This window comes from Phacochoerus africanus, chromosome 1, assembly GCF_016906955.1.
Source record: "Phacochoerus africanus isolate WHEZ1 chromosome 1, ROS_Pafr_v1, whole genome shotgun sequence".
Taxonomy (NCBI): Eukaryota; Metazoa; Chordata; class Mammalia; order Artiodactyla; family Suidae; genus Phacochoerus; species Phacochoerus africanus.
In genome coordinates, this window is record NC_062544.1 from 98,192,144 (window position 1) to 98,217,938 (window position 25,795).

At 42.9% G+C, this 25,795-nt stretch overlaps 1 protein-coding gene across 2 annotated transcripts in view; it reads right to left on the minus strand.

Annotated features, from left to right (window-relative positions):
• The window catches only part of OSBPL10 (oxysterol binding protein like 10), a 327,444-nt gene that overhangs the window by 88,154 nt on the left and 213,495 nt on the right, over positions 1-25,795 (minus strand). For both annotated transcript variants that reach the window (XM_047769412.1, XM_047769418.1), the window contains exon 5: positions 1,666-1,876. In XM_047769412.1, the coding sequence (XP_047625368.1) occupies positions 1,666-1,876 (211 nt within the window). The remainder of the gene's footprint in view (positions 1-1,665; positions 1,877-25,795) is intronic.

Here is a 25,795-nt window from a genome sequence, read left to right on the forward strand (position 1 = left end):
TCAATGGGTTAAGGATCTGGCATTGCTGTTAGCTCTGGTGTAGGTCACAGATGTGGTTCGGATCCCACGTTGCTGTGGCTGTGGTGTAAGCTGGCAGCTGTAGCTCAGATTTGACCCTTAGCCTGGGAACCTCCATATGACATGAGTGCAGTCCTACAAAGCAAAAAAAAAAAAAAAAAAAGCCGACTAGATGCCACATGGCAAGGGATCTTAAAAACACAACGCTGAACACTGAACTACACCCCAGGGAACTATACTCAATATCTAAAATAGGTGGGTGTTTTCTCATTATGGGAATTTCTACAAAAGATCTCATTCTAAATGAAGTGCTTAGGAGTTCCCTGGTCATGCAGCAGGGTTAAGGATCCAGCACTATCACTACTGTGGCTTGGGTCCCAGCTGTGCCATGGGTTCAATCCCGGGCCCAGGAACTTCTGCAGGCAATGGTCAAAATAAGTAAGTAAACAAGTAAATAAATAAACTATTTAGTCCCCATGTGAACTATATGTAATATGCTATGATAAACCATAATGAACATGAAAAAGAATATATATCACTGAGTCGCTCTGCTGCATAGCAGAAATTAACATTGTAAATCAACTGTATTTCAATTAAAACAAACAAACAAACAAACAAACAAAAACACTGAGGGCAAAATTCACAAAAAGAATGAAATGCAGAATGGGGTGCCAGCAAGTCAAAGCAGAGTTCCGCAGTACCATACGAACAGGTTAAATTGTTCATAGGGTGGCACATGGCTAATTGGTAAAATAGAAATAAAAATCTATCCCAAGCTAGGTTGGGAAGGAAGGAGGGATAGAGAAGCACTTGGATAAAGGGAGAGATGGATGGATTTAAAGAAGAAAGATATAAAAGAGAAGAAAATAATGCTACTTGCAGCAACATGGATGGAACTAAAGACTCTTACCAAACAAAATCGGTTAGGAAGAGAGAGACAAATACCGTATGATATCTCTTATATCTGGAATCTTAATATATGGCACAAATGAACCTATTTACAGAAAAGAAACAAACTCATGTACTTGGAGAACAGACCTGCAGTTGCCAAGGGGGAGGGGGAGGGAGTGGGCTGGATTGGGAGTTTGGGGTTAGTAGATGCAAACTAATGCATTTGGAGTGGATAAGCAAATGAGATCCTGCTGTGTAGCACAGCGAACTATATCTAATCACTTGTGATGGAACATGATGGAGGATAATGTGAGAACAAGAATGTATCTGTATGTCTAACTGGGTCACTCTGCTGTACAGCAGAAATTGGCAGAATGCTGTAAATCAACTATAATAATTAAAAAAAAAAAAAAAAAAAAACTTAAGGAGTTCCTGTCGTGGCTCAGCAGAAACAAATCTGACTAGTTTCCATGAGGATGCAGGTTCCATCCCTGGCCTCCCTCAGTGGGTTAAGGATCCAGTGTTGCTGTGGCTGTGGTATAGGTTGGCAGCTGTAGCTCCAATTTGACTCCTAGCCTGGGAACCAGCATATGCCATGGGTATGGCCCTAAAAAGGCAAAAAGAAAAAGAAAAAAAAAAGAAAAAAGAAAAAGAAAGGAAGGGAAGAAGGGAGGAAGGAAGAAAGGAAGGGCACCCACGCGCACCCCCAGACCAAGCTTGTCTGCTAAGACAGGGCAGCAGGTGGGGAGGGCTTACCTGAGGCCCCCGGCCTGTGGCTGGGCTGGGCTGCATGGTGCACACTCTGCTGGAGCAGGCTGAGGCACTCGCCGAGGCAGCTGAGAGTGGCCGCCGAGGTGGCTTTCAGGAGCAGCAGGTCCTGGTCCAAGGAGGTGAGAGGACCAGAACCTGGCAGAGACTCAATGGCATGCACGAGGTTCTTCTGTTGTCCTTCCACCTGGCTCATCATCTATGGGGAGGGAAGACAGCAAGCAGGTGAGAAGAGAAAGCCCTCCCCTGGATAGGTGGGGAGCCAGCACTTAAGCCACAGGAGTAGATAAAAATACAAAGAGAGAAACTATCCCACCCAGACTACAAGCCACAGGAGTAGGAAACAACAACTCGAAGGGCAGTCAGTGAATGTCCATCCTTGGATAATGAAGTCCTGGGTGAAATCTATCCAGGTCTATCTACCCAAATGCAAGCCTCCACAGTTCCATTCATAGAATTTTTTTTGTTGTTTTTCATTTTAGGGCCGCACTCACAGAATATGGAAGTTCCCAGGCTGGGGGCCGCATTGGAGCTGCAGCTGCCAATCCATACCACAGCCAAAGCAATGCCAGATCTGAGGCACATCTGCGACCTACACCACAGCTCACTGCAACCCTGGGTCCTTAACCCACTGAGTGGGGTCAGGGATCAAACCCACATCCTCATGGGCACTTAACCTGTTGCGCCACAACAGGAACTCCCTCACAGAAGAATCTGGGAACTTTAGAGCTGAAAGGGACCATCAGGGACATATGGGCATGTCATTTCACAGATGTCCTAAAAATAGAAGTTGTGTAACCATATTTAAGGTCCTTGGACTGTACGGAAGGTTATTGAGACAGTGGACAAGTGTGGCTTTGCCTCAGATCAAGGTTAATTCCTTGCTTTCCGCCCCCAGTTCCAATCCTGGCGGTTCTATGCAAAGTTCAAGAAACAGAAGTGAGATCTGGGGCTGGCATTTGTGGGAGTGAGACCAGAGAGAAGCCAGTGCTGACCTACTCTGACCCCAAAATGCTGCAACAGTCCGGACTTCCTTAACACTGTGTTGAATGCCAGGAGGGGGAGAAAAACCAGGAATTCCAGAGCCAGCCCTGCTCTATGGCTGAAGCTGTAACAAACCGGAAACCATGTGTTGTTGCTTGGCTTCAAGTCATAAGCTAGACAGGCAGTAGACTAACCATATCTCTGAATGGACAAAAATGAGGAGAAAGGATCTCAACAACTAGAAAAGGACTTCACTGGTTAGCTTGTGGAATTCATCTCCCTCCTGTTTTACAACTTATCTCACTGAACAAGGTGACTGCCTACATTGCATGGCTAGGAAATAAACCGGCTTGCTGATACATGGAGGGGCTAAATCAGCCAAGGTCAGCATCAGGGGCAGGTATCAACTCTCATTGTCCAGACTCTGGTCCACAGTTCTCTAAGTGTCCCCCATAAAAGGTGTCCTTTACCTGAAGCAATAGCTCATACTTTGTTGCTGTCATCCCTGGAGTTACCATCAGGATGCCACCAGCTAAGGAGAAGCAACAGTTCTTTAAGGACCACTGAACACAAAACTCATCCCATGCTTGAGCTTATTTTTCTATTTTCTTTTGAAGACAAATATCTGCTGTTTTCTATCACTGTGTAGTCATCCGTTTTTTTTAAAAAAGCTCCTCTCCAACAAACACATGAAAAAATGCTCAACATCGCTGGTTATAAGAGAAATGCAAATCAAAACTACCATGAGATATCACCTCACACCAGTCAGAATGGCCATCATTAATAAATCCACAAATAACAAGTGCTGGAGGGGCTGTGGAGAAAAGGGAACCCTCCTACACTGTTGGTGGGAATGTAAACTGGTACAGCCACTATGGAGAACAGTTTGGAGATACCTTAGAAAGTTCTATACATAGAACTTCCATACGACCCCGCAATCCCACTCTTGGGCATCTATCCGGACAAAACTCTACTTAAAAGAGACACGTGCACCCGCATGTTCATTGCAGCACTATTCACAATAGCCAAGACATGGAAACAACCCAAATGTCCATCGACAGAGGATTGGATTCGGAAGAGGTGGTATATATACACAACGGAATACTACTCAGCCATAAAAAAGAATGACATAATGCCATTTGCAGCAACATGGATGGAGCTAGAGAATCTCATACTGAGTGAAATGAGCCAGAAAAACAAAGACAAATACCATATGATATCACTTATAACTGGAATCTAATATCCAGCACAAATGAACATCTCCATAGAAAAGAAAATCATGGACTTGGAGAAGAGACTTGTGGCTGCCTGATGGGAGGGGGAGGGAGTGGGAGGGATCGGGAGCTTGGGCTTATCAGACACAACTGAGAATAGATTTACAAGGAGATCCTGCTGAATAGCATTGAGAACTTTGTCTAGATACTCATGTTGCAACAGAAGAAAGGCTGGGGGGAAAATGTAATTATAATGTATACATGTAAGGATAACCTGACTCCCTTGCTGTACAGTGGGAAAATAAAAAAAAAAAATAAAAAAAAATAAAAAAGCTCCTCTATTGTAATCCTACTTACCAAAATAGGTGCCATTACTTCAAGAACTTTTTTTTTTTTTCCATTTATATGGAGTATAGTTGACTTGCAATGTTGCATTAGTTTTAGGTATAGAGCAAAGTGAATCAGTTATACACATACATATATCTTTCTTTTTCAGATTCTTTTCCCATATAGATTATTACAGAACATTGGGTAGACCACAACAGACCTCTGTAATAACAGACCTTTTTCATCTATTTTATATGTAGTAGTGTGTATAAGTTAATCCCAACCTCCTAATTTATTCCTCCTCCACTCACATTTCCCCTTTGGTAGCCACAAGTTTGGTTTCAAAATCTTCGAGTCTATAACTGTTTTTTAAGTTCTTTTGTATTAAATTCCACATATTAGTGATTTAATATGATATTTGTCTTTCTCTGACTTACTTCACTCAGTATGATAATCTCTAGGTCCATCCATGTTGCTACAAATGGCATTATTTCATTTTTTATGACTGAGTAGTATTCCATTGTATACAGGTACCACGTCTTCTTTATCCATTCCTCTGTTGATGGACATTCAGGCTGCTTCCAAGTCTTGGCTACTATACATAGTGCCTTAATGAACATGGGGGTGCATAGATCTTTTCCAATTATGGTTTTCTCCAGATAAATGCCCAGGAGTGGGATTCCAAAAAGTTTTTTTTTAATATCAACATTAAACAATAAATAAGAAAGTCCTACTGTATAGCACAGGAAACTATATTCAGTATCCTGTGATAAACTATAATGGAAAGGAATTTTTTTTAAATGTAAAAAGAAATTAAACATATTACCGGCCCATTCTCTGGCAATGCAAATTATTTTCTGCAGATCACAGAGGTTATACCTAGCCATTCTGGCTCCTCAAAATGTACTTGGGACATAATAGGGGATCAGTAAGAATTCATTTCTTTCTCAGGTCTTTGCTAAAGAGTCACCCCCACCCCCCGGGAAAGCTTCCTAAACCACATATTTATTTTTTAAGCATTTTAAAAATTATAGTTGATTTACAATGTTGTCAATTTCTGCTTTACAGCAAAGTAATCCAATCATACATACATACACATTCTTTTTCTCATACTATCTTCCATCATGTTCTATCAGAAGAGACTGGATATAGTTCCCTGTGCTATACAGTAGGACATTATTGCCCATCCATTCTCAATGTAATAGTTTGCATTTGCTGACTCCAAACTCCCGGTTCGTACCACTTCCTCCTCCTCCCCCCTTAACAACCACAAGTCTGCTCTCCATGTCTGTGAGTCTGTTTCTGTTCTGTAGATAGGTTCACTTGTGCCACATTTTAGATTCCACATATAATTTATATCATATGGTATTTGTCTTTCTTTCTTTCTTCACTTAGTATGAGAATCTCTATTGCATCTGAACCATGTAATACAAAATCACATGTACAACCCAACCCTTGGCACTCCCATCCTCCTTCCCAACTTATTTTTCTCCATAGCCTTTACCATCTTCCAACCTCACTTATAATTATTTATCATGTTCATTTGTGCTAAGGTGAAAGCAGGGGCCGTTCTATCTGTGCTATTCACGGATGGATCTCAAGTTATTGGTTAAATCAATGAGTGAAAGAACTCCTAGGTTCTGTCTTCTCTCGCTGAGGTTCAAGGGAGTCTGCTAATGACACAAAGTCTACAGAAATCATTATAGCCAATTAGCATGACATGGCAGAAGATTTAGTAAAAATAATAGCTCTATAATCAGTTTAAGTTTGTCAAGAAATGTTTACATTTAACATTGAAAAAAGAGGAAATGTAATTTGGAATTAATAGATATATACCACTATACATAAAATAGATAAAGAATAAGGAACTACTGTATAGCACCAGGAACCATATTCAATATCTTGTAATAACCTATAATGGGTAAGAATATGAAAAAAATTTATATATAAGTAAAACTGAATCATTTGCTGTACATCTCAAATTAAAACACTGTAAATCAATTATACTTCAATTTAAAAATAATTTTTTTAATTTTTAAAAATTTTGAGGTTCCCCCGTGGCACAGCTGGTTAAGGATCCAGCATTGTCACTGCCACAGCTAGGGTTCGATCTCTGGTTGGGGAACTTCTACATACTGCAGGCATGGTCAAAAAAATTTTTTTTAATTTTAATTGAAAGATCAAATGTTTTTATACTCTGTGACAGTCAACTCTATAGAACTGCTAACATTTAGGGAGAAGTCTGATTTCAAGCTACTTGTAGTCAGCATTTCTGTAAATTCCCACCATAAAATCTTGTCTTAGAAAAATGATGTGTTTAAAGGGAAGAAGAAAATATAATGATGAAACATATAGTGTATTATGTTCTTGACTGTTATGGATGATGCCATAATGCTTAAGAGAAAAGATGAGTAAAATGAAGCCATTAACTAAGGAATATATTTGTTTTTAATCAACGAAAAAGAAGACTGTGTTCCAATTACACATTATAGGATAAACACTTGTTATTCCACATAATATGCAAATCTCAGGTAATAAAAACACAAAATTGACTTTTGGAATCTTCTACTCTAGTACAACAGAGTCAGATTCCAAGATAGAAGGCACACCTCTGCACTCTGGAAAGTATTCAACAGTGTTCATGGAGAGCCTGTTGCCAGTGCCAGAGGAAGGACAGCCTTCGAGAGGGGACACCTGAACTGGCAGGGGATGGACTGGATAGTTGCAATGATTCAGAAAAACCAGCACTGAGTGGGAGGGGGTGGGGGCACCACATGCCCCGCAAGTCAGGGCACAGTCCCACACAAGACTTCTCCTGCTCAAAATGCCAACAGTGCCCCCTTGAGTCACTCTGTGCTAGTGACACACCAGGGACCAGGCACTGGATGGATTTCAGCATCTTTCTTGGTAAACTGAGCACTAGAAGTAAAATGAGTCCAGCACAGTGCCTGACACACAGTAGGTGCCTATAGATTCATTTTCTTCCCATTGTCCATGTGATGCAAAACAGAACTCTAGTCTTGAAAGACACAGTTGATGCCAACCTTCACTGTATATGAGCTCCATGAGGCTCCAAAGGAAACTGAATGAGGAATTCCCGGTGGCCTATCAGTTTAATGCCTAGGATCCAGCATTGTCACTGCTGTTGCTTGGATTCAGTTCCTGGTCCAGGAACTTCTGCATGCCATGGGCACATTTAAGAAAAAAAATTTTTTAAAGAAAAAAGCAAATTGAACAAATCCTGAAAGGAATGTGAAAATCCCAGCCTCCGGGCGCTGTAAATCACAGTTACAACTGCTCTGACATTTCTATGACTGCGAGGCACTGATGAAGGGCCTTCATCAGACTTTGGAAGAACAAGTTCTAGCTGTTTCCTTATCTAATTTTAAAGAAGGGCACATATGAGAAAATGAATGTGGCGCCACAGAGCTGTATGCGATTAAAAAAAACGCCAGCAACAAAGTCTCAAAGCAGTTCTCTCACCCCTGCAAGGTTCCCACAGGCTACCAGCCTTAGAACAGGTTGAACCACTAATTTTAAAAGGCACATGTTTCACTTCTTGCTGGCATTTGGCTCCCACAATCTGGCACATCACCCCCATTGTAACAAGGGTGCAAAATGGGAACACTGTGTTCAGAGACCCATCCCCTGGAAATGTCAACTCTGAGGCTGTGAAATAGACCAACTGTAGGTCAAATTCAACTTCACCAGGACAAAAAAACTTCCTTTTGGTCTTTTTAGGGCCACACTTGAGGCATATGGAAGTTCCCAGGCTAGGGGTCGAATCAGAGCTACAGCTGCCAGCCTACACCACAGCCACAGCAATGCAGAATCCAAGCCACGTCTGTGATCTACACCACAGCTCATGGCAATGCTGGATCTTTAACCCACTGAGCAAGACCAGGGGTCAAACCCACGTCCCCATGGATAGTAGTTGAATTTGTCACCACTGAGCCACAGCAGGAACTCTCAGGGAGAGAAAAATTCTATAGCCCAGTTCTCAGAGCACAAAACAATAGCATATGTACAACAAAATCAAAGGATAGGGGAGGAGTTCTCTGGTGGTCTAGTGGTTAGGACTCAGCACTTTCACCTCTCTGTGACCTGGGTTCAATTCCTGGTCTGGGAACTGAGATCCCATATCAAGCTGCTGCATGCCTCCCCCAAAAATCAAAGCATAGGTTAATGCTAATAAAGTCCATGGCTGCAGAGGTCATTACTTTATTTCAGTGAAGCTAAAACCAAAGCTGAAAGACCAAAACCCCGTGATATCCAATTCAACAGGAGGAAATCCAGCTGAAGAAGGAGCTGGGAGCTGGAACATGGGGTGAGGGGGCAGGGGCTTCACTCGCCTTGATTGCTTCAGACTGTCCTGACCTGCAGAGCTTTGTGCAGGTCCTAAGAGGAGCCAGAAAGGTCCAGCCCTGCCAGGCAAAACGTCACGAATACCAGCTCCTCACTCAACCACCAGTTGCCAAAGCATCAACATCAAGCATAGATTTCTCCTAACGTCACCAGGGCTGCCAGCCTTGCTTGGCCAAGTCTCCCGGGCTCACAGACCCTGTTACCTGCAGTAACTCAATCCATCCTGCTTGGAAGGAGACCAGACAGTTCGATGTCAACCTCAAGGTGGCCTTGGTCTGGCATTTCTTCTCAGTCTGGCAGAATTCCAGAGCCCCTGCTAAGTTCCCCTCTGGGTCAGGGAGCTGTCCTTGGCTAACTTAGGCACTTTCTTCACTTGGTAAAAGTCCCCGTCTAAGCTTAAAAGCCAGGCCTCAAAGACCTTCGAATGAAAACTAACCAACAATCAATCAATCTCCCCCCACCTCCCCCCCCGACACACACACAACTTACTGTCTCCATTACCAGAGATTTACGGGAGTTCCCTGGTGGTCTAGAGGTTAGGAGTCCACAGTTTTACCCTTACAGCCTGGGTTTAATCCCTGCTCTGGGAACTGAGATCCCACATCAAGCTGCTGCACGTCACAGCAAAAAAAAAAAAAAAAAAAAAAGATTTGCTATTCCACTATCCTCGTTAGCATTACTTTACTATTCCAGATTCCCCAGAAATGGCTTGACAGCTCCTTACAGAAGCTTCCTGAAACATCCATCAGCTCCTTGATGAAAACCATAAACATACTGAGCGCCCCCTAAAATTCATTAAATCCTTTGTCTCAAAATCTCTGCTTTGTTTCCACCAATCCTTAGCTGTTGTATCTTGATATGCATCTAACCAAATCCCTGTAGAGTAAACCAAACATCTAACTCTCTTTTTTTTTTTGTCTTTTTGCTATTTCTTGGGCCGCTCCCACGGCACATGAAGGTTCCCAGGCTAGGGGTCGAATCGGAGCTGTAGTCTCCGGCCTACGCCAGAGCCACAGCAACGCAGGATCCGAGCCGCGTCTGCAACCTACACCACAGCTCACGGCAACGCCGGATCCTTAACCCACTGAGCAAGGGCAGGGACCGAACCCGCAACCTCATGGTTCCTAGTCGGATTCGTTAACCACTGCGCCACGACGGGAACTCCCAAACTTCTAACTCTCAGATTCTGACCTCGCCCTCCTGGGAAGGAAACACTGCCCTGGGAGGGTGGGCTTTCCCTGCAGCATGAACAATGAAATCCCTTTGCTTTGTCGACAGTGGTGGCGTTGACATCTGGGAAGGCAACTTTCTGACCTCCACAGCCTTCCTCCAAACTTCGGAGTGCTGGGGCCCAGTCAGTCCTGGCCTCACTCTAACAATTTCTCCTTCTTGCTGCCTGGCTCACCTGACTCTCAACCTACCTCCTGCACTCCCTGGTCTTGATCTCCTGTTCCACCACTTGGCATGATATCCATCTAGAACATTAACCTGCCAAGAGCTTCCCAATAACAAGTTGTTGTTGTTTCTTTTTTTTTTTTTTTGGTCTTTTTAGGGCTGCACCTGAAGCATGCAGAGGTTCCAAGGCTAGGGGTCGAATCAGAGTTACAGCTGCCAACTTGCACCATAGCCACAGCAATGCCAGATCTGAGCCATGTCTGCAACCTTCACCTGTTTTAAAACAGGGGGAAAATATACTATTAGGGGTTGAATTATATCCCTCCAAAATTCATATGTTGATGTTGAGGAGCTCCCTGGTGGCCTAGCAGTTAAGGATCCAGTGTTGACACTGCCGTGGTGCAGGATTGATCCCTGGCCCAGGTACTTCCACATGCCATGGGTGCGGCCCCCCCCAAAAAAAAAGAGGCTCTTGCTAATGTAGTAACTATATGAAGAGTTGGCTGTGTTAATTAGCTCAAATGTGTAAATTATTTCTCCTCTCTGACAAATCACAATTTAACAAAATTCTCTGTAGGTAAATCTCACCATAAATGTGCAATGGTTTTCTTAAAATAGCTAGAGGAGGAATTGCTGGATGTGAGGGTATTTAACATTAATTTTTAACACTCTTGAAAAATACTGTCAGCTCACCGCTGGGAAAAAAAATGTCATCAATTTATATTCTCCCAACAGTATGTGAGCTGTCTTCTTTCCTAGCACTCTCAAAAAATAATCTTTTTCTTATAACAAATTTCATAGACAAAAAAAAAAAAAAACTCCCTGAAACAAAAACCAGTATTTTGTTTTCTTTCAATTCACTGCACATATCCCTGACTAATATGGGGTAAAGAAAGGTTAAGAAATTTCCAAACCCAACAATGAGTAGTAAATAATTCCTGGAGACCTAATACACAGTATAATAAATATAGACAACAATATTATACACTATAATCATCAAAGGTGCTAAGTGACTAGAACTTAATTATTCCAACCACTAAAAACAAAGGATAATTATGTATTATGACAGAGGTGGTAAATATCACTGTAATGACAATCCTCCTATTACTCTATATACATGCACCAAATTAACATGCCTTACACCTTAAATTTACACAATGTTACATGTCAAATATGTTTAACAAGAAGTTTCCATATCCAGTAAAGGAAATTCAAGCAAATAAGACAAAGGAGGGAGATTAGGAGTTTGGGACTACCATATACACACTACTACACATAAAATAGCTAATCAAGGGAGTTCCTATGGTGGCTCAGTAGTAATGAACCCAACTAGAATCCATGAGGATGTGGGTTCAATCCCTGGCCTTGCTCAGTGGGTTAAGGATCCAGTGTTGCCATGAGCTATGGTGTAGGTTACAGATGCAGCTTGGATTTCATGTTGCTATGGCTGCGGCATAGGCTGGCAGCTGCAGCTGTGACTTGACCCCCTAGCCTGGGAACTTCCATCTGCCACAGGTGTGGCCCTAAAAAAAGGCAGAAATTAAAAACATTTTTTTAAAAAATAAAATAGCTAGGAGATCCCCGTCGTGGCACAGCGGAAATGAATCTGACTAGGAACCATGAGGTTTCAGGTTTGACCCCTGGCCTCGCTCAGTGGGTTAAGGATTTGGTGTTGTCATGAGCTATGGTGTAGGGCACAGACACGGCTTGGATCTGGCGTTGCTGTGGCCGTGGTGTAGGCCAGCAGCTGTAGCTCCAATTCAACCCTTAGCCTGGGAACCTCCATATATGCCCCAAGTGTGGCCCTAAAAAGCAAAATAAAATAAAATAGCTAATCAACATGGACACACTGTACAGAACAGGGAACTCTATTCAATATTCTGTGATGACCTACATAAGAAAAGAGTCTGAAAAAGAACAGACATAATTAAATGTGTAAGTGAATCACTTTGCTGTACACCTGAAACACAATGTTGTAAGTCGACTATACTCTAGTATAAAATAAAAATTAAATAAAATTTTTAAAAAGACTAAAGAGAGTCCAGAGAGTATGTTTCCCTCATCAGATGGAAGCAGCAATGTGGATGGCAGGGTGGGTACCCATGTAGGACTGGGAATAAGATGTTCCCAGCAACGGAAGGGAAGCGACAGCCCTGGGCAGGGAGGGGAAGGACAGCTGGGTGAAGCAGCAGATCCAGAAAGCCCATGAAGAAGCCATAGTTCTCTCCTAAAGGGTCCCAGGGACAAGCAAACAATGGGAAACAAGGACCAAGGTTCCCCCCCTTGTGCCAAAGGAAACGGTCTACCTGGACCTTGTCCAACTGCCTGCCCTGTCTGTCCCCAGAACCCGCTGGATAAGGAAGGACGTGTCCACCTGTGCCAAGCTCACCAAACCCCACAACTGACTTAAACCACATTCCTGCTCCTCATCTATCTTCATCTGCTTCTGGTACAAAAGCCACAGTGGTCACAGCCACTAACGTGAGTAGCAGAAGCAGGGCCATTTCATGTCTGGACCAAGGGGTCGGAGGTGCCCTACAGTTTCCAAAGTGCCTCCACACTCATCATCTCTTACCCTCCGATTCGACTCCTAGCCTGGGAACTTCCATATGCCACCGGTGTGGCCCTAAAAGACCAATAAATAAAAAAACTTATTATTTTAGTTCAAATAGCTACCCATAGCAGCAGCCAAGAACATGACAAACATAGTTCCCTTTTCCAGTTAAAATTAATTTCACTAGTGCCAATTATTTTCAAGAAAGAAATACATCTCCAAAGGGTACTTGAAAGAGGGAGAAAAAAATTGGACAAGAACGTCACACCTCCAGGCAAATCCTTTATAGCCTTTGAGCCCTGGCAAATGAAACTCTAGAGAGACAAATGCATTTATCAGGAATCTGCTTCATTAATCTGAAAGGAAAAATTATGTGAAGGGCTAAGTCACCAGTAATTAATATTTATTGTATCCCCACTGGATAAATGACACTGCAGTCACCATTTTCCAGAAGAGAGAATACCATTCCTGGGTACAAACTGCTTACAACATACTCCTCGAGGTGCTCAAACATGAGAGAAAATCGTGATAAATACACTGTGTTTACAAAAGAGTCACACCCCTTACAGATCCTGGAATTTGAAATTACTTCCCTGAAATGGAAATGAATGGCCTGGATCCGTCCTTCTTCTCCACTCTTCCTCATGACTCTGGCATCTATTTAAGAACGCCAATGGAAGAGTGTGTAGACCCTGACCCCTATTTACATTAATAACCCTGCAAAAGGAATGTGTAATTATTTCCACACATGTCCATCTCCAGGGCCCAGCCTACTGATGGAATCATGAGTTAATCCATGACACACTGTGGGAAGGCTCATTGTGGCCTAGACCCCTCCACTTCTCTTTTATTTGTGATACCATCTCATAATGCTAGGTCAGTAGGGTCCACCAGACCTAAGGAGGTTTAAGAAGAGACAAGGGTTCAATCCCCATCCTCTTTCAGTTTACACCTTTCCTGAGGATTTCAAACGTCTGGCAACGACCCCCATGCTATGTTACCTATTTCCTCATATCAGGTTTACAGGTTTAATGCCTCCATTAACAAGTGGAGTTTTTTGTTTGTTTAACTGCACCTGCAGCAGTATGGGAACTGGAGGGCCAGGGAGTGAAACCAGGTCATAGCAGTGACAATGCCAGGTCCTTAACCCACTGTGCCATCTGGGAACTCCTAGTGCCGCCATTAACTTTGTGGAAATTAAAACTAGCACCAAGGAGCAATGGATCTTGCCACAACACTAGCCAAGGTTCCCTTAAGACCTCTCTGGAGTTTCCCCTAGGCAGTTATAATTAAAATGGTTCTCTCTTCTTTTTTTCTTTTGTCTTTTTAGGGCCGCACTAATAGCACATGGAGGTTCCCAGGCTAGAAGGTGAATTGGAGCTGCAGCCGCCAGCCTATGCCACAGCCACAGCAATGCCAGACCCAAGCCACATATGTGACCTACACCACAGCTCACAACACCACCAGATCCTTAACCCATTGAGCAAGGCCAGGGATCGAAACTGCATGCGTCCTCATGGTACTAGTCAGATTCATTTCCACTGAGGCCCGATGGGAAATGGTTCTCTTTTTCATGAGAATAAAGGTTTTTGCCATGACTATGACCCAACCTGGGGTGATAAAAAGAAGTGTCTGGCCCTGGCAATGACCTTGAAAAGTACAGGATCTGAAAGAGAGCTATGTGTAACCTTCACAAAAGGTGGCTTGTGTCATGTCCCTTCCTTCTCATGAATATTCTACCTACTTGGGTAGCTCTGCGCCCCTTGTCTTTCTCTCAGGTTACATCCTGCTGGAAATCTTTTTGTCCTCATCCCTCAAGGTTGAATCCTACGAGGTGTCCAATGTCTAGCTCAGGGAAGTGCTTTTCCATGAAGCTCTGCTCATCCTCCTGGGCAGAAGTCACCAGTCACCATGCCCCCAAGCCTCCCAGAAACCCCTCTTTCTTCCCTTCAGCTCTTAAGGTCCAAGAAGCAGCCCGTGGGTCCCTTAGCACGTGGCTGGGGATGCCAAGTTTTCAATGATGCGCTAACTGTATCCCCAGGCTTTGGATCATTGCTTCAGTCTGGGTTTGTTCTTTCCCAGTGAAAATGCTCCACTTTATTTTCACTTTTTATTTTTTTGGCAGCGTCCACGACATGTAGAAATCCCCAGACTAGGTATTTCCATGCCCACACCACAGCAGTAACTGGAACCACAGTAGTGATAACACCTGATCCTTAACTCACTGAGCCATCAGGGAACTCTGAAAATGTTCTACTTTAGCTGTTATATCTGTGTCCGTAGTTGGGGCTGCCTAATTTCGGCTAATTTGGGCCTTTACAGAAGAAAAATGCATTTTCTCCTTCAGTTCACAAAATACTTAGAAATGACTATCTCTTCTTAGACCATCTGTTAATTCACCAGCTTTAACCTAACCTTTTAGAAAAATGTACAATATTAGCTACTCTCCAGATACTGTCTTTTGTTTCCCTACTGCAAAATAAATACAGACTGTAATTCTTTCCACACCTAAAACATAAATGCATATTTCACCCCAAGGCTCAATTGGCTTTATTTTCATGTAAATTTAGTAGCAGTAAAAGGGAACACTCAGCATGAGGAAATGCTTGTGCTGCTGACTATGTATGTTACCGTCCACCCTACTCCAAAGCTGCAAAACCCAAAAACCATGTCTAAAAAATGCAATTCTCTAGCAAAGGAAAAGTTTAAAGTATTGTTTCAAATGGAAATATTTGCTAACTTTTAATAGAGCTGCATTTATTTGGGGGAACAACTTCCCCAGCTCTCCCATTGGCTAATCTGAAGAACATGGACCATTTTTACTCTCTCCGTTGCTGCCCCCTGCTGACTAAAGGATGGACATCATGGCCAGACACTGCCCTCTTAGACCAAATAAGCCCACGGACCTACTGGGTGCCACAGACACAGCTCTTCAAGGAATTTAAGAGTGAATAGAGAAGGCAAAACATGTGCCTATGAAACTATCTAAGGGTATAAAGTGGTCCTATTAAGTTTTAGAGTAAGGGTTATCCAGACTAAAAAGATTCTGGGAAGAGTTGAGGCCAGTGAAGACAGAGGCCCCAAACTGTCACACTAAGCAACCCCACCTCACTCTGCTTTCACTAATTTGTCCACATAAGAAAATAGCCAGCCCCAGCAAGCATTCATCTCAATCCAGGCAAGAGCAAAGAAACATAGATAATGGTGAGACTCCAGTTAGGGATTTTTAAGTGGTGAAGAGCTCATAGGACTGTCCCCCACCCCACCTAAGAGAGAAGGTTCTAGAATCCATGAACCCTGAGATGCTTTCTCAATGGGCTTCTCCGGAGGTCTGGTACCCACAAAATGTAGTCAGTGACAGGGTTATTTATACCTGTGAGAATTTTCTTCTGAGGAAAGAGTCTTCAGCTTTCATGAGATTCTCAAAGGGCCTTATGGCCAAGGGTATATCAATCAACAAACAAAACTAAAATCTGTAGGCACAGGGATGTCAGGCTAGTAACTCTCAGTACAGATGAGGTGAAGGTACAGAGAGCACTTCCAGCAGAGATGCCATGCTCTCCCTTTCCTACTCTGAGACTTCCATTCAGATTTAAATTGAAAAAAAAAAAATCTATTCTTCCCTTCCATGCTGACCCCTCTAACACCTCAACATCACTTCCCATCAACAATTTTAAAGATTTTAAAAAAAGAAAAGGGGGCAACCACAAGAGACCATAACTGCTAGCCATTTAGCCTGTGTGGTCAGTTCTTCTTAGCAAACAGGTCAGCCTCGGTGTACAACGTTGGTGTGAGAAACATGAGGTCATCATCTGCTACTCGCTATGTTACACCCTCTAGAAATTGATCAGCTAAAGTGCCTACAAGCACTAGCCTGAGTTCAGGTCAGGGCAAGTTCCTAACACATGAATAAAGAGTGGCAAGAATGCACAAGTTCCCTCCTAGTGAATCTGCTTAATGGTGGAGGCAGTGCCTCCCCCCAAACCCTGACACCCCCCACTCTGGGAAGCAGAGGAGTTTAGGGTCTGGGAGTCCAGGCACAGGACCACTTACTAAGTGTGACCTTGGGCATGGTGTTCACTCTTTCTGGGCCTCAGTTTCCTCACCAGTAAAATGAGGCTCATAACCGTTCTTACAGCAGAAGCATGTATAAGGAATGAATCCGTCCACAGCCATGAACCACTGACAAATGTCCCTAATACACAGCAAGTGTCACCAAGTGTTTGCAGGAGCCACTGTCTCCACTCTTGCTACTACCATGATTGTTAGTCTGCCAATTAAATGAGATTATGTGTACCAAGCTTAAAACAGTGATAGGCAAGTAGAAAAAAGAACAGATGTTAACAACAACAGCCATGGTGAGCACCAGGGGAAAATGAACACAGATGCTGAATTTCTCCCCTGTAGTCTTCATCAGACATCATGACGCCTGTTTAAGAAGCAGCATAGTCAGTGTCTAACACATTACACATCTCCCGGAGAATCATTTCATTCCCTATTGGAGATGTCTTCTCCATTTTTTTTTTTTTCTTTTTTGGCCATACCTGCAGCATGCAGAAGTTCCCAGGCCAGGAACAGAACTTATGCCACAGCAGTAACCAGAGCCATAGCAGTGACAATGCCAGATCCTTAACCTGCTAGCCACTAGAGAACTCCTGCCTTCTCTATTTTAAAAAATTTATCCTAATTAATTGCAGTCAAGTTGCATTATTCACAGTAGCTATATTCGACAAAGTCGTGGCGAACACTTAATTAGGGAATACTGGACCATCACTGCTAAAATACAGCGTGATTCCCAGGAAGCTGCAGTGACATGTGGTCCACGGATAGGTTTGTCTGCCAAGGTCCTTGTAAAACAAGATAGGTTCATTAGTATCAGAACCCAGCTTTTCCATATAATTCTTTTCTTGTAGAACATTAAGCAGCTATAGTTAATTCCCATTATTCATAGTAATTATGTCCTATAAAATCACCAACAATGAATTAGCAAATGCTGAGCCATTATTCCCAGGGCAAGTATGTGTGTGTGAGCATGAGTGCACCTGCATGCATATTTATCTCACCTAGATTATAATCCTAAATGCTGTAAATAATTCAGCCTGGTAGGTTCTATTTTCTTTATTTTACAAAAGCAAAAATGAGGTTTTAAAGTGTTAAATCACTCATCTGGGGCCACTCTACTACCACATGTCAGAGCTGGGATTCAAACCCCATCTAACTTGCCACAGGTATGGAGCCTCCAGAGGGAATCACCCCTCCCATCTCCATTCTCTAGTCCATCCCTCTTGACCACATTGCTCACAAAAGGGCAGAACACTGCCTTCTTGGACCTCAGATGAAAATGCATGCACTGGGTGATAACTCCTTTGACAGTCTGTCTGCAAATGATGCAAAAGTGCTATATCAATTTTGGAATTTCACATACACTTGAGCAAGTAGGAAGATTTGCAAATATAGAACCCATGAATACTGAGGATCAGCTATGTTTTGAAATTATTAAAATATTTGGAGGGAGCTTCTGTTGTGGCTTAGCGGTTACAAATCCGACTAGTACGCATGAGGATGTGGGCTCGATCCCTGACCTCGCTCAGTGGGCTAATGATCCAGCGTTCCCATGAGCTATGGTGTAGGTTGCAGACTTGGCTCAGATCTGGTGTTACTGTGACTCTGGCGCAGGCTGGCAGCTGTAGCTCTGATTCGACCCCTAGCCTAGAAACTTCCTTATGCTGCAGGTACAGCCCTAAAAAGCAATGTATATATATTTTAGATATAGATTTTTTTGAAAGCCTAGAGGAGAGACTATATTTTTAAAAGTATTTTCTCAGTCTCCTGATCTTTTGAACCTGTCCAACTTAACAAATTTAACATTTTGTACATGGTATCACCTTTTGAAATATGGGAGCCAGCCAGCACCAGGCAAGAAGGATTGACCATTTTCCTGACCCTCAGTAACAGAACCAAAAATTTCTTTGGCTTTCAGTCCCATGACAACGATTTTTAAAAATGGGTCACCATCTCATAAGTCCACAAATCTAGTTGTTTTTCTATCTCTTCCATGTTTCATTACACACTAGAGATGTTTTTTTCATTTTCCAGAGTGGACTCATACACAGATTGTCAGACTTCATCTTTATTTTTCTGAATATACAGTAGTTTTACTTCATGAGCACTGAAACTGCAGACAACAACACTATAACCAATACTGGAACAAAGCTTACTGAGCACATGTACCTTTTCTCCATCAGGCACATTATAGCCTTCTTACACTTAGAAACACTCACCAGCACTTCAGCACTCCATTTGAGGGCCCTTTAAAACAGCAAAATCAGGAGTTCCCACTGTGGCTCAGTGGAAACAAATCCTACTAGTAACCATGAGGGTGTGGGTTCGAGCCTGGCCTCACTCAGTGGGTTAAGGATCCAACATTGCGTGAGCTGTGGTGTGGGTCACAGACACAGCTCAGAGCCTACATTGCTGTAGCTGTGGAGTAGGCCAGCAGCTATAGCTCTGATTCGACCCCTAGCCTGGGAACCTCCATGCCATTGGTGTGGCCATAAAAAGCAAAACAAAAACAAAACCCCACAGCACAATCAGGAGTTCCCACTGTGGCACAATGGGACTGGCAGCATCTCTGCAGCACCAGGGCATAGGTTTGATCCCCAGCCTGGCACAATGGGTTAAAACTGCTGCATAGGTTGCAGCTGTGGCTCAGATAGGATCCCTGGCCGAGGAACTCCATATGGAATGGGGTGGTCAGAAAAAAATTAAAAGTTTTAAAAAACCCACACAAATGTACAAAATGGAATACTATTCGGCCATAAAAAAGAATACAATAATACCATTTGTAGCAACATGGATGGAACTAGAGAATCTCATACTAAGTGAAGTTAAATCAGAAAGAAAAAGCCAAATACCACATGATATCACTTATATATGGAATCCAATATACAGCACAAATGAACCTTTCCACAGAAAAAAAAACACGTGGCTTTGGAGAACAGACTTGTGGTTGCTGAGGGGGAGGGAGCGGGATGAACTGGGAGTCTGTGGTTAACAGATGCAAACTATTGCGTTTTGAGTGGATAAGCAATGAGATCCTGCTATGTAGCACAGGGAACTGTATCTAGTCACTTGTGATGGAATATGATGGAGGCTAATGTGAGAAAAAGAATGTATGTGTGTGTGTGTGTGTGTGTGTGACTAGGTCACTTTGTTGTATAGTAGAAAATTGACAGGACACTGTATGCCAACTATAATGAAAAAATAAAAATCATTTAAAAAAACCCCACAAACGCGCAAAACATGTAGCACTTAACAGACTATGGGAAGCTCACACGAGAACCAAAACAAGAAGGCAGAAGGCCACTTTGTTTGGGGGCCTGGATACCAAGTTACACAAAAATTTTTGCAATGTGTCAAGGAAAAGTTCCCTGAGTACTGATTCTCAGGTTCTAGATACCTTTCAGCAAGTGGGCAAATTTGCAGATACAGAAGCCATCAACTGTATGTTTTTAAAGTATTAAAATATATTCTCAAACAAAAACAAACACCCCAACTAAAAAATGGGCAGACCTTTCTCAAAAAAAGATATACAGACGGCCAATAGGAACATGAAAAGATGCTCAACATCACTGGTTATTAGAGAAATGCAAATCAAAACTACAATGAGGTACCACCTCACACCAGTAAGAATGGCCATCACTAAAAAATCTACAAATAACAAATGCCAGAGAGGGCATGGAGAAAAGGGAGCTCTCCTACACTGTTGGTGGGAATCTAAGTTGGTACCACCATGGAAAACAGTATGGAGGTTCCTTAAAAAAATATAGAACTACCATATGATCCTCCAATCCCACTCCTGAGATCATCCAGACAAAATGATACATACACCCGTATGTTCACTGCAGCACTATTCACAATAGCCAAGACATGGAAACGACCTAAGTACCCACTGACAGAGGAATGGATAAAGAAGATATAGTGCATATACCCAAAGGAATACTACTGAGCCATTAAAAAGAACAAAATAATGCCATTTGCAGCAAAAATGTTCCTACTAAGAGACGAAAGTCAGAAAGAGAAGGACAAGGAGTTCCTGTTGTAGCTCAGCAGATTAAGGACCTGATGCTGCCTCTATGAGGATGTGGGTTCAATTCCTGGCCTCACTCAGTGGTTAAGGATCTGGCACTGCCACAAGCTGCAGCACAGGTCACAGGTGTGGCTTGGAACCAGTGTTGCTGTGGCTGTGGTGTAGGTCAGCAGCTGAAACTCCAGTTCAACCCCTGGCCTGGGAACTTCTTATGTTGCAGGTGCGGCCCTATAAAGAAAAAAAAAGAAAAAAAAAGGGGGAAAAAGGACAAATATCATATGGTATCATTCATTTTTTTAAGTTTATGATTTTTATTTTTTCCATTATAGTGATTTACAGTGTTCTGTCAATTTCTACTGTAGAGCAAAGTGACCCAGTCATATGTATATATGTATATATGACACACATATTCATTTTTTTGTCTCACATCATTCTCCATCATCTTCCATCACAACTGAGTAGATATAGGAGTTCCCGTCGTGGCGCAGTGGTTAACAAATCCAACTAGGAACCGTGAGGTTGTGGGTTGGTCCCTGGCTTTGCTCAGTGGGTAAGAATCCGGCATTGCCATGAGCTGTGGTGTAGGTTGCAGACGCGGCTCAGACCTGGCATTGCTATGGCTCTGGCGTAGGCTAGTGGCTACAGTTCTGATTAGACCCCTAGCCTGGGAACCTCCATATGCTGCGGGAACGGCCCAAGAAATGGCAAAAAGACAAAAAAACAAAAAAATGACAACAAAAAATGTGACTAGATATAGTTCCCTGTGCTATACAGAAGAATCTTATTACCCATTTCAAAGGCAATAGTTTGCATCTATTAACCCCAGACCCCCAGTCCATCCCATTCCCTCCCCCTCCCATTTGGGAACCGCAAAGCTGATCTCCAAGTCCGTGAGTTTCTTTTCTGTGGATTCACTTGTGCTGTATACTGGATTCCAGATATAAGTGATACGTGATATTTGTTTTTCTCTGACTTACTTCACTTGGTATGAGAGTCTTCCATTCATGTTGCTGCAATGGCATTATTTTGTTCCTTTTTATGGATGAGTTGTGTTCCATTGTGTATATATACCACATCTTCTTAATCCATTCATCTGTCAATGGACTTTAGGTTGTTTCCATGTCTTGGCTATTGTGAATAGTGCTTCAATCAACATAGGGGTGCATGTATTTTTTTCAAAGAAAAACTTTGTCCGGATATATGCCCAAGAGTGGGATTGCTAGGTCATATGGTATATTTTTATGTGGACTCTAAAATGTGGTGTAAACAAACCTTTCTGCAAAAGAAATAGGATCTCCCTGGTGGCTTAGTGAGTTAAGGATCGGGCACTGTCACTCCTATGGCTCAGGTACATGCCACAGGAACAGCCACACACACACAGCAGAAACAGATTCACAGACATAAGAAAACATACTTGCTGAAGGGAAGGGGGGAAGGAGAAGGATGGACTGGGAGTGTGGGGTTAATAGAAACAAACTATTACACTTAGAATGGATTAACAACAATGTCCTACTGTGTAGCACAGGGAACTCTACCTAGTTTCCTGGGAGAGACCATGATGGAAAAGAATGTTTGAAAAAGAATGTAAAAGTAAGTATAACTGAGTCACTTGGCTGTACAGCAGAAATTGGCACAACATGGTAAATCAACTAAACTTTAATAAAAAAATATTTTGAAAGCCTAGAGCTATCAAACTAATACAAATAAATCAAAAAGGAAACGTACCATGTCATGTGTGCACACACAAGTGTGTGTATGTGTGTGTGGTTCCATGAAAACACTGTGCTCTCTTCCCTTTTCGGGCAACTGTAGGCAGCTGATAACTCAGAAGAGACACTTGTTATTCAGCAGTATCTCTACTTCAAAACAGCTTAAGTCGGCTCAATTATCTTAAAGTTCTGTGATGAATAGTGAATTGGAACAATCTTCACCATCGCAGTTATTCAAGTTCAGAAAAATATGCTCTAAGACATGCCCCTTCAGCCTTAAAGATATTGATTTTGATGTAGCATAAAGCTTCTAAAATACATTTTTTCTGGGTAAATCATGCTCTGGGCAGCATTTATACAACAAATTGGATTTCACAGTTCAAATCATCATTTTAGTGGCTAAATGATGTTCACCTATGAATTCCACTCTGCTACCTTTAAGTGGTGTCATTTTCTTCATAGTTCACAGAGGCACTTTGTTTTCAAGGTTAAAATTTCTGGGTAGAAAACCTGGGAATACATCTTCTTAAATCTTTTTTTTTTCTTTTTTTTTTCTTTTTTTTCTTTTTTTGGTCCTTTTTACAGCTGCACCTGTGGCATATGGAAGTTCCCAGGCTAGCAGTCAAATCAGAGATGCAGCTGCCAGACTACACCACAGCCATAACAACATCAGATCGAAGCTGCGGCTGCTACCTACACCACAGCTCACCACAAAGCCAGATCCTTAACCTACTGAGCAAGGCCAGGAATCAAACCCACAACCTCATGGATACTAGTCCGGTTCATTACTGCTGAGGTTTTTGTTTTGTTTTTTGGTCGTACCCACAGGCTAGGGATCCCAGGCTAAGGATAAAATCCATGCCACATTAGCGACAATGCTGGATCCTTAACCGCTGAGCCACCAGGGAACTCCAACATCTTCTTAAATCCTGGCAGGCTTAACCTGGGCACTCTCCTAGACAAGGGGGCGTAGCCAGGAATGAACCAATAGGATCCCACCCATGTGAGGCTATGTTCTAAGGGAGGAAGATGGACCATAAGTGAACAGGCAAATGTACAGTATGTTAGGTGTGATGAGTATTATAGAGAAAATGAGGCAGGGAAAAGCAAGAGATGAGGGCAAGGAGAGCACAATTTTAAATAGGTGAGTAACCTAGGAAGGCCTCAGTGAGACAACCTTTGAGTAGACTCCTCAAGAAAATGAGAGGAAGCCATGCACAGAGCCAAAGGAAAGGTGTTCGAGGAAGGAAGGAGAGGCAGGAAGTGCAAAGGTCCTGGGGCAGCAGCAGGCCTAGCAGGGCCAACAAATATCTAGACTGGTGGGACCAGAGTTGGAGAGGGAGGGAGATGAAGATGCTTTCAAAGAGATGAAGAGGCAGCTGCATGCATAGGGGTGTTTGGACAAGTTGTAAGGTATAGATTCTACTCCATGTGAGAAAGGGCACATTAGAGTGTTTATTTAAGTGGGGGGTTTTTTGGACACACTTGTCCAAAGTTCCCAGGCCAAGGATCAAACCCGTGCCACAGCAGTGACAATGCTGGATCCTTAACAACTAGGCCACCAGTATATGGAAATTCCCAGGCTAAGGCTCAAATCTGAGCTGGAATTGCAACCAACACCACAGCTGCTGCAATGCTGGAGGATGGAACCAGTGCCTCCACAGAGACAAACCAGATCATTAAACCACTGTGCCACAGAAGGAACTCCTATATTTTCTATTTCTTTTTTTCCTTCCTCCTTTCCTTACTTTCTTTTGCTTTTTAGTGCTATACCTGCAGCACATGGAAGTTCCCAGGCTAGACATTGATCTGAGATGTAGCTGCTCACCTATGCCTCAGCCACGTCAGATCAAAACTGCATCTGTGACCTACACCACAACTCATGTCCACGACAGATCCTTAACCCACTGAGCAAGGCCAGGGGTGGAATCCGCATCCTCATGGATACCAGTCAGGGTCGTTACAGCTGAGACATACAGGAACTATTTTCTATTTCTTGAAGAGACAAGACCTGTGGGTCTTACAGAGGGTCCTGCATTCTGGATTTATCCAACTGCTCCCTCCTTAGTGTTGTTTAACTGCCTCTACATCCCTTGTTCTTTCTGGAAACCAGAAGGTAGGACTAAAGGTTTGATTAGATTTGGAGGCGGGTGGTGTGCATCCTAAGTGTAACCAAGGAGGTCCTGTGGTGTCACATCAGCATGCATTATCTTCTCAAGCTGTACTTCGATGAACACAGAGTGAGGCTAGGTGTGAACACCTGAATAAGGTGGGGACTGCCAGCTACCTTCCTTGCATGGTACAGTTTCGCTTTTGCAATTACCAAGTAACTCTTTGCATCTTACAAATGCACACACAAACCCCACTAAATATACCTTACATATATCTTGTTTCCTGGCACCCTTCAACTAACAGTTCTGGCATTCCTCAATAGCCTTTGCCTATGTCTATTATTTTTCTGGGAATTGCAAAACAGTGATTTTCTGAATCTCTCATGCTTTCTACATTGATTAGCTGATATTTTCCCTCCCCGCTTTTCATTTTTGCTCTCACTACAGACTCATGGATTACCTTTTCTATTCCAAATGAAAGAAACCATAGCGACTCTTAACTTGCTGACACACACCTATGAGCCTTGGCACACTTCCTGTCAGGCACCGTACAAAGTCCCAGGCTTATTTTGCACCTTCCCTGTTCCAGACCATGTCAGACATTTCATTGTTGGAGACTTTGAATAAAGGAGAGACATAACCTGACTCTTTAATGGATCCTTCCAGTTGCTGGCATGAGAACAGTACTATGAGTGAGAGTGGAGGCAAGAAGACCAGTAACAAGTCTCTTCTCACTGGCATCTGGGTGAGAAGCTGTCATATCGGTGAGATGCTGGTTACATTTTGATGCAAAAGACGATGGTATCTTCTTACAATTCTGATGTGGAATATAAGAAAAAACGGAATAAATGGCAAAGAATGACCTCCAGGTTTGGAGACCGAGCCACTGGAAGGATGGAGTACCCCTTTATTAACATGGGAAGAGGAAAGAAGACATACAGATGGCCAACGGGCACACGGAAAGAGGCTCAATTTAGCTAATTGTTAGAGAAATGCAAATCAAAACTACAATGAAATATCACTTCATCATGCTAGTGAAAATGGTCATCATTAAAAAGTCTACGGGAGTTCCCGTTGTGGTGCAGTGGCTAACGAATCCGACTAGGAACCATAATGTTGTGGGTTCGATCCCTGCCCCTGCTCAGTGGGTTAACAATCCGGCGTTGCCGTGAGCTGTGGTGTAGGTCACAGATGCGGCTTGGATCTGGCGTGGCTGTGGCTCTGGCGTAGGCCGGCAACTACAGCTCCGATTCGACCCCTAGCCTGGGAACCTCCATATGCCACGGGAGCAGCCCAAAGAAATAGCAAAAAGACCAAAAAAAAAAAAAAAAGTCTACGAATAATAAGAGAGGGTGTGGAGAAAAGGGAAC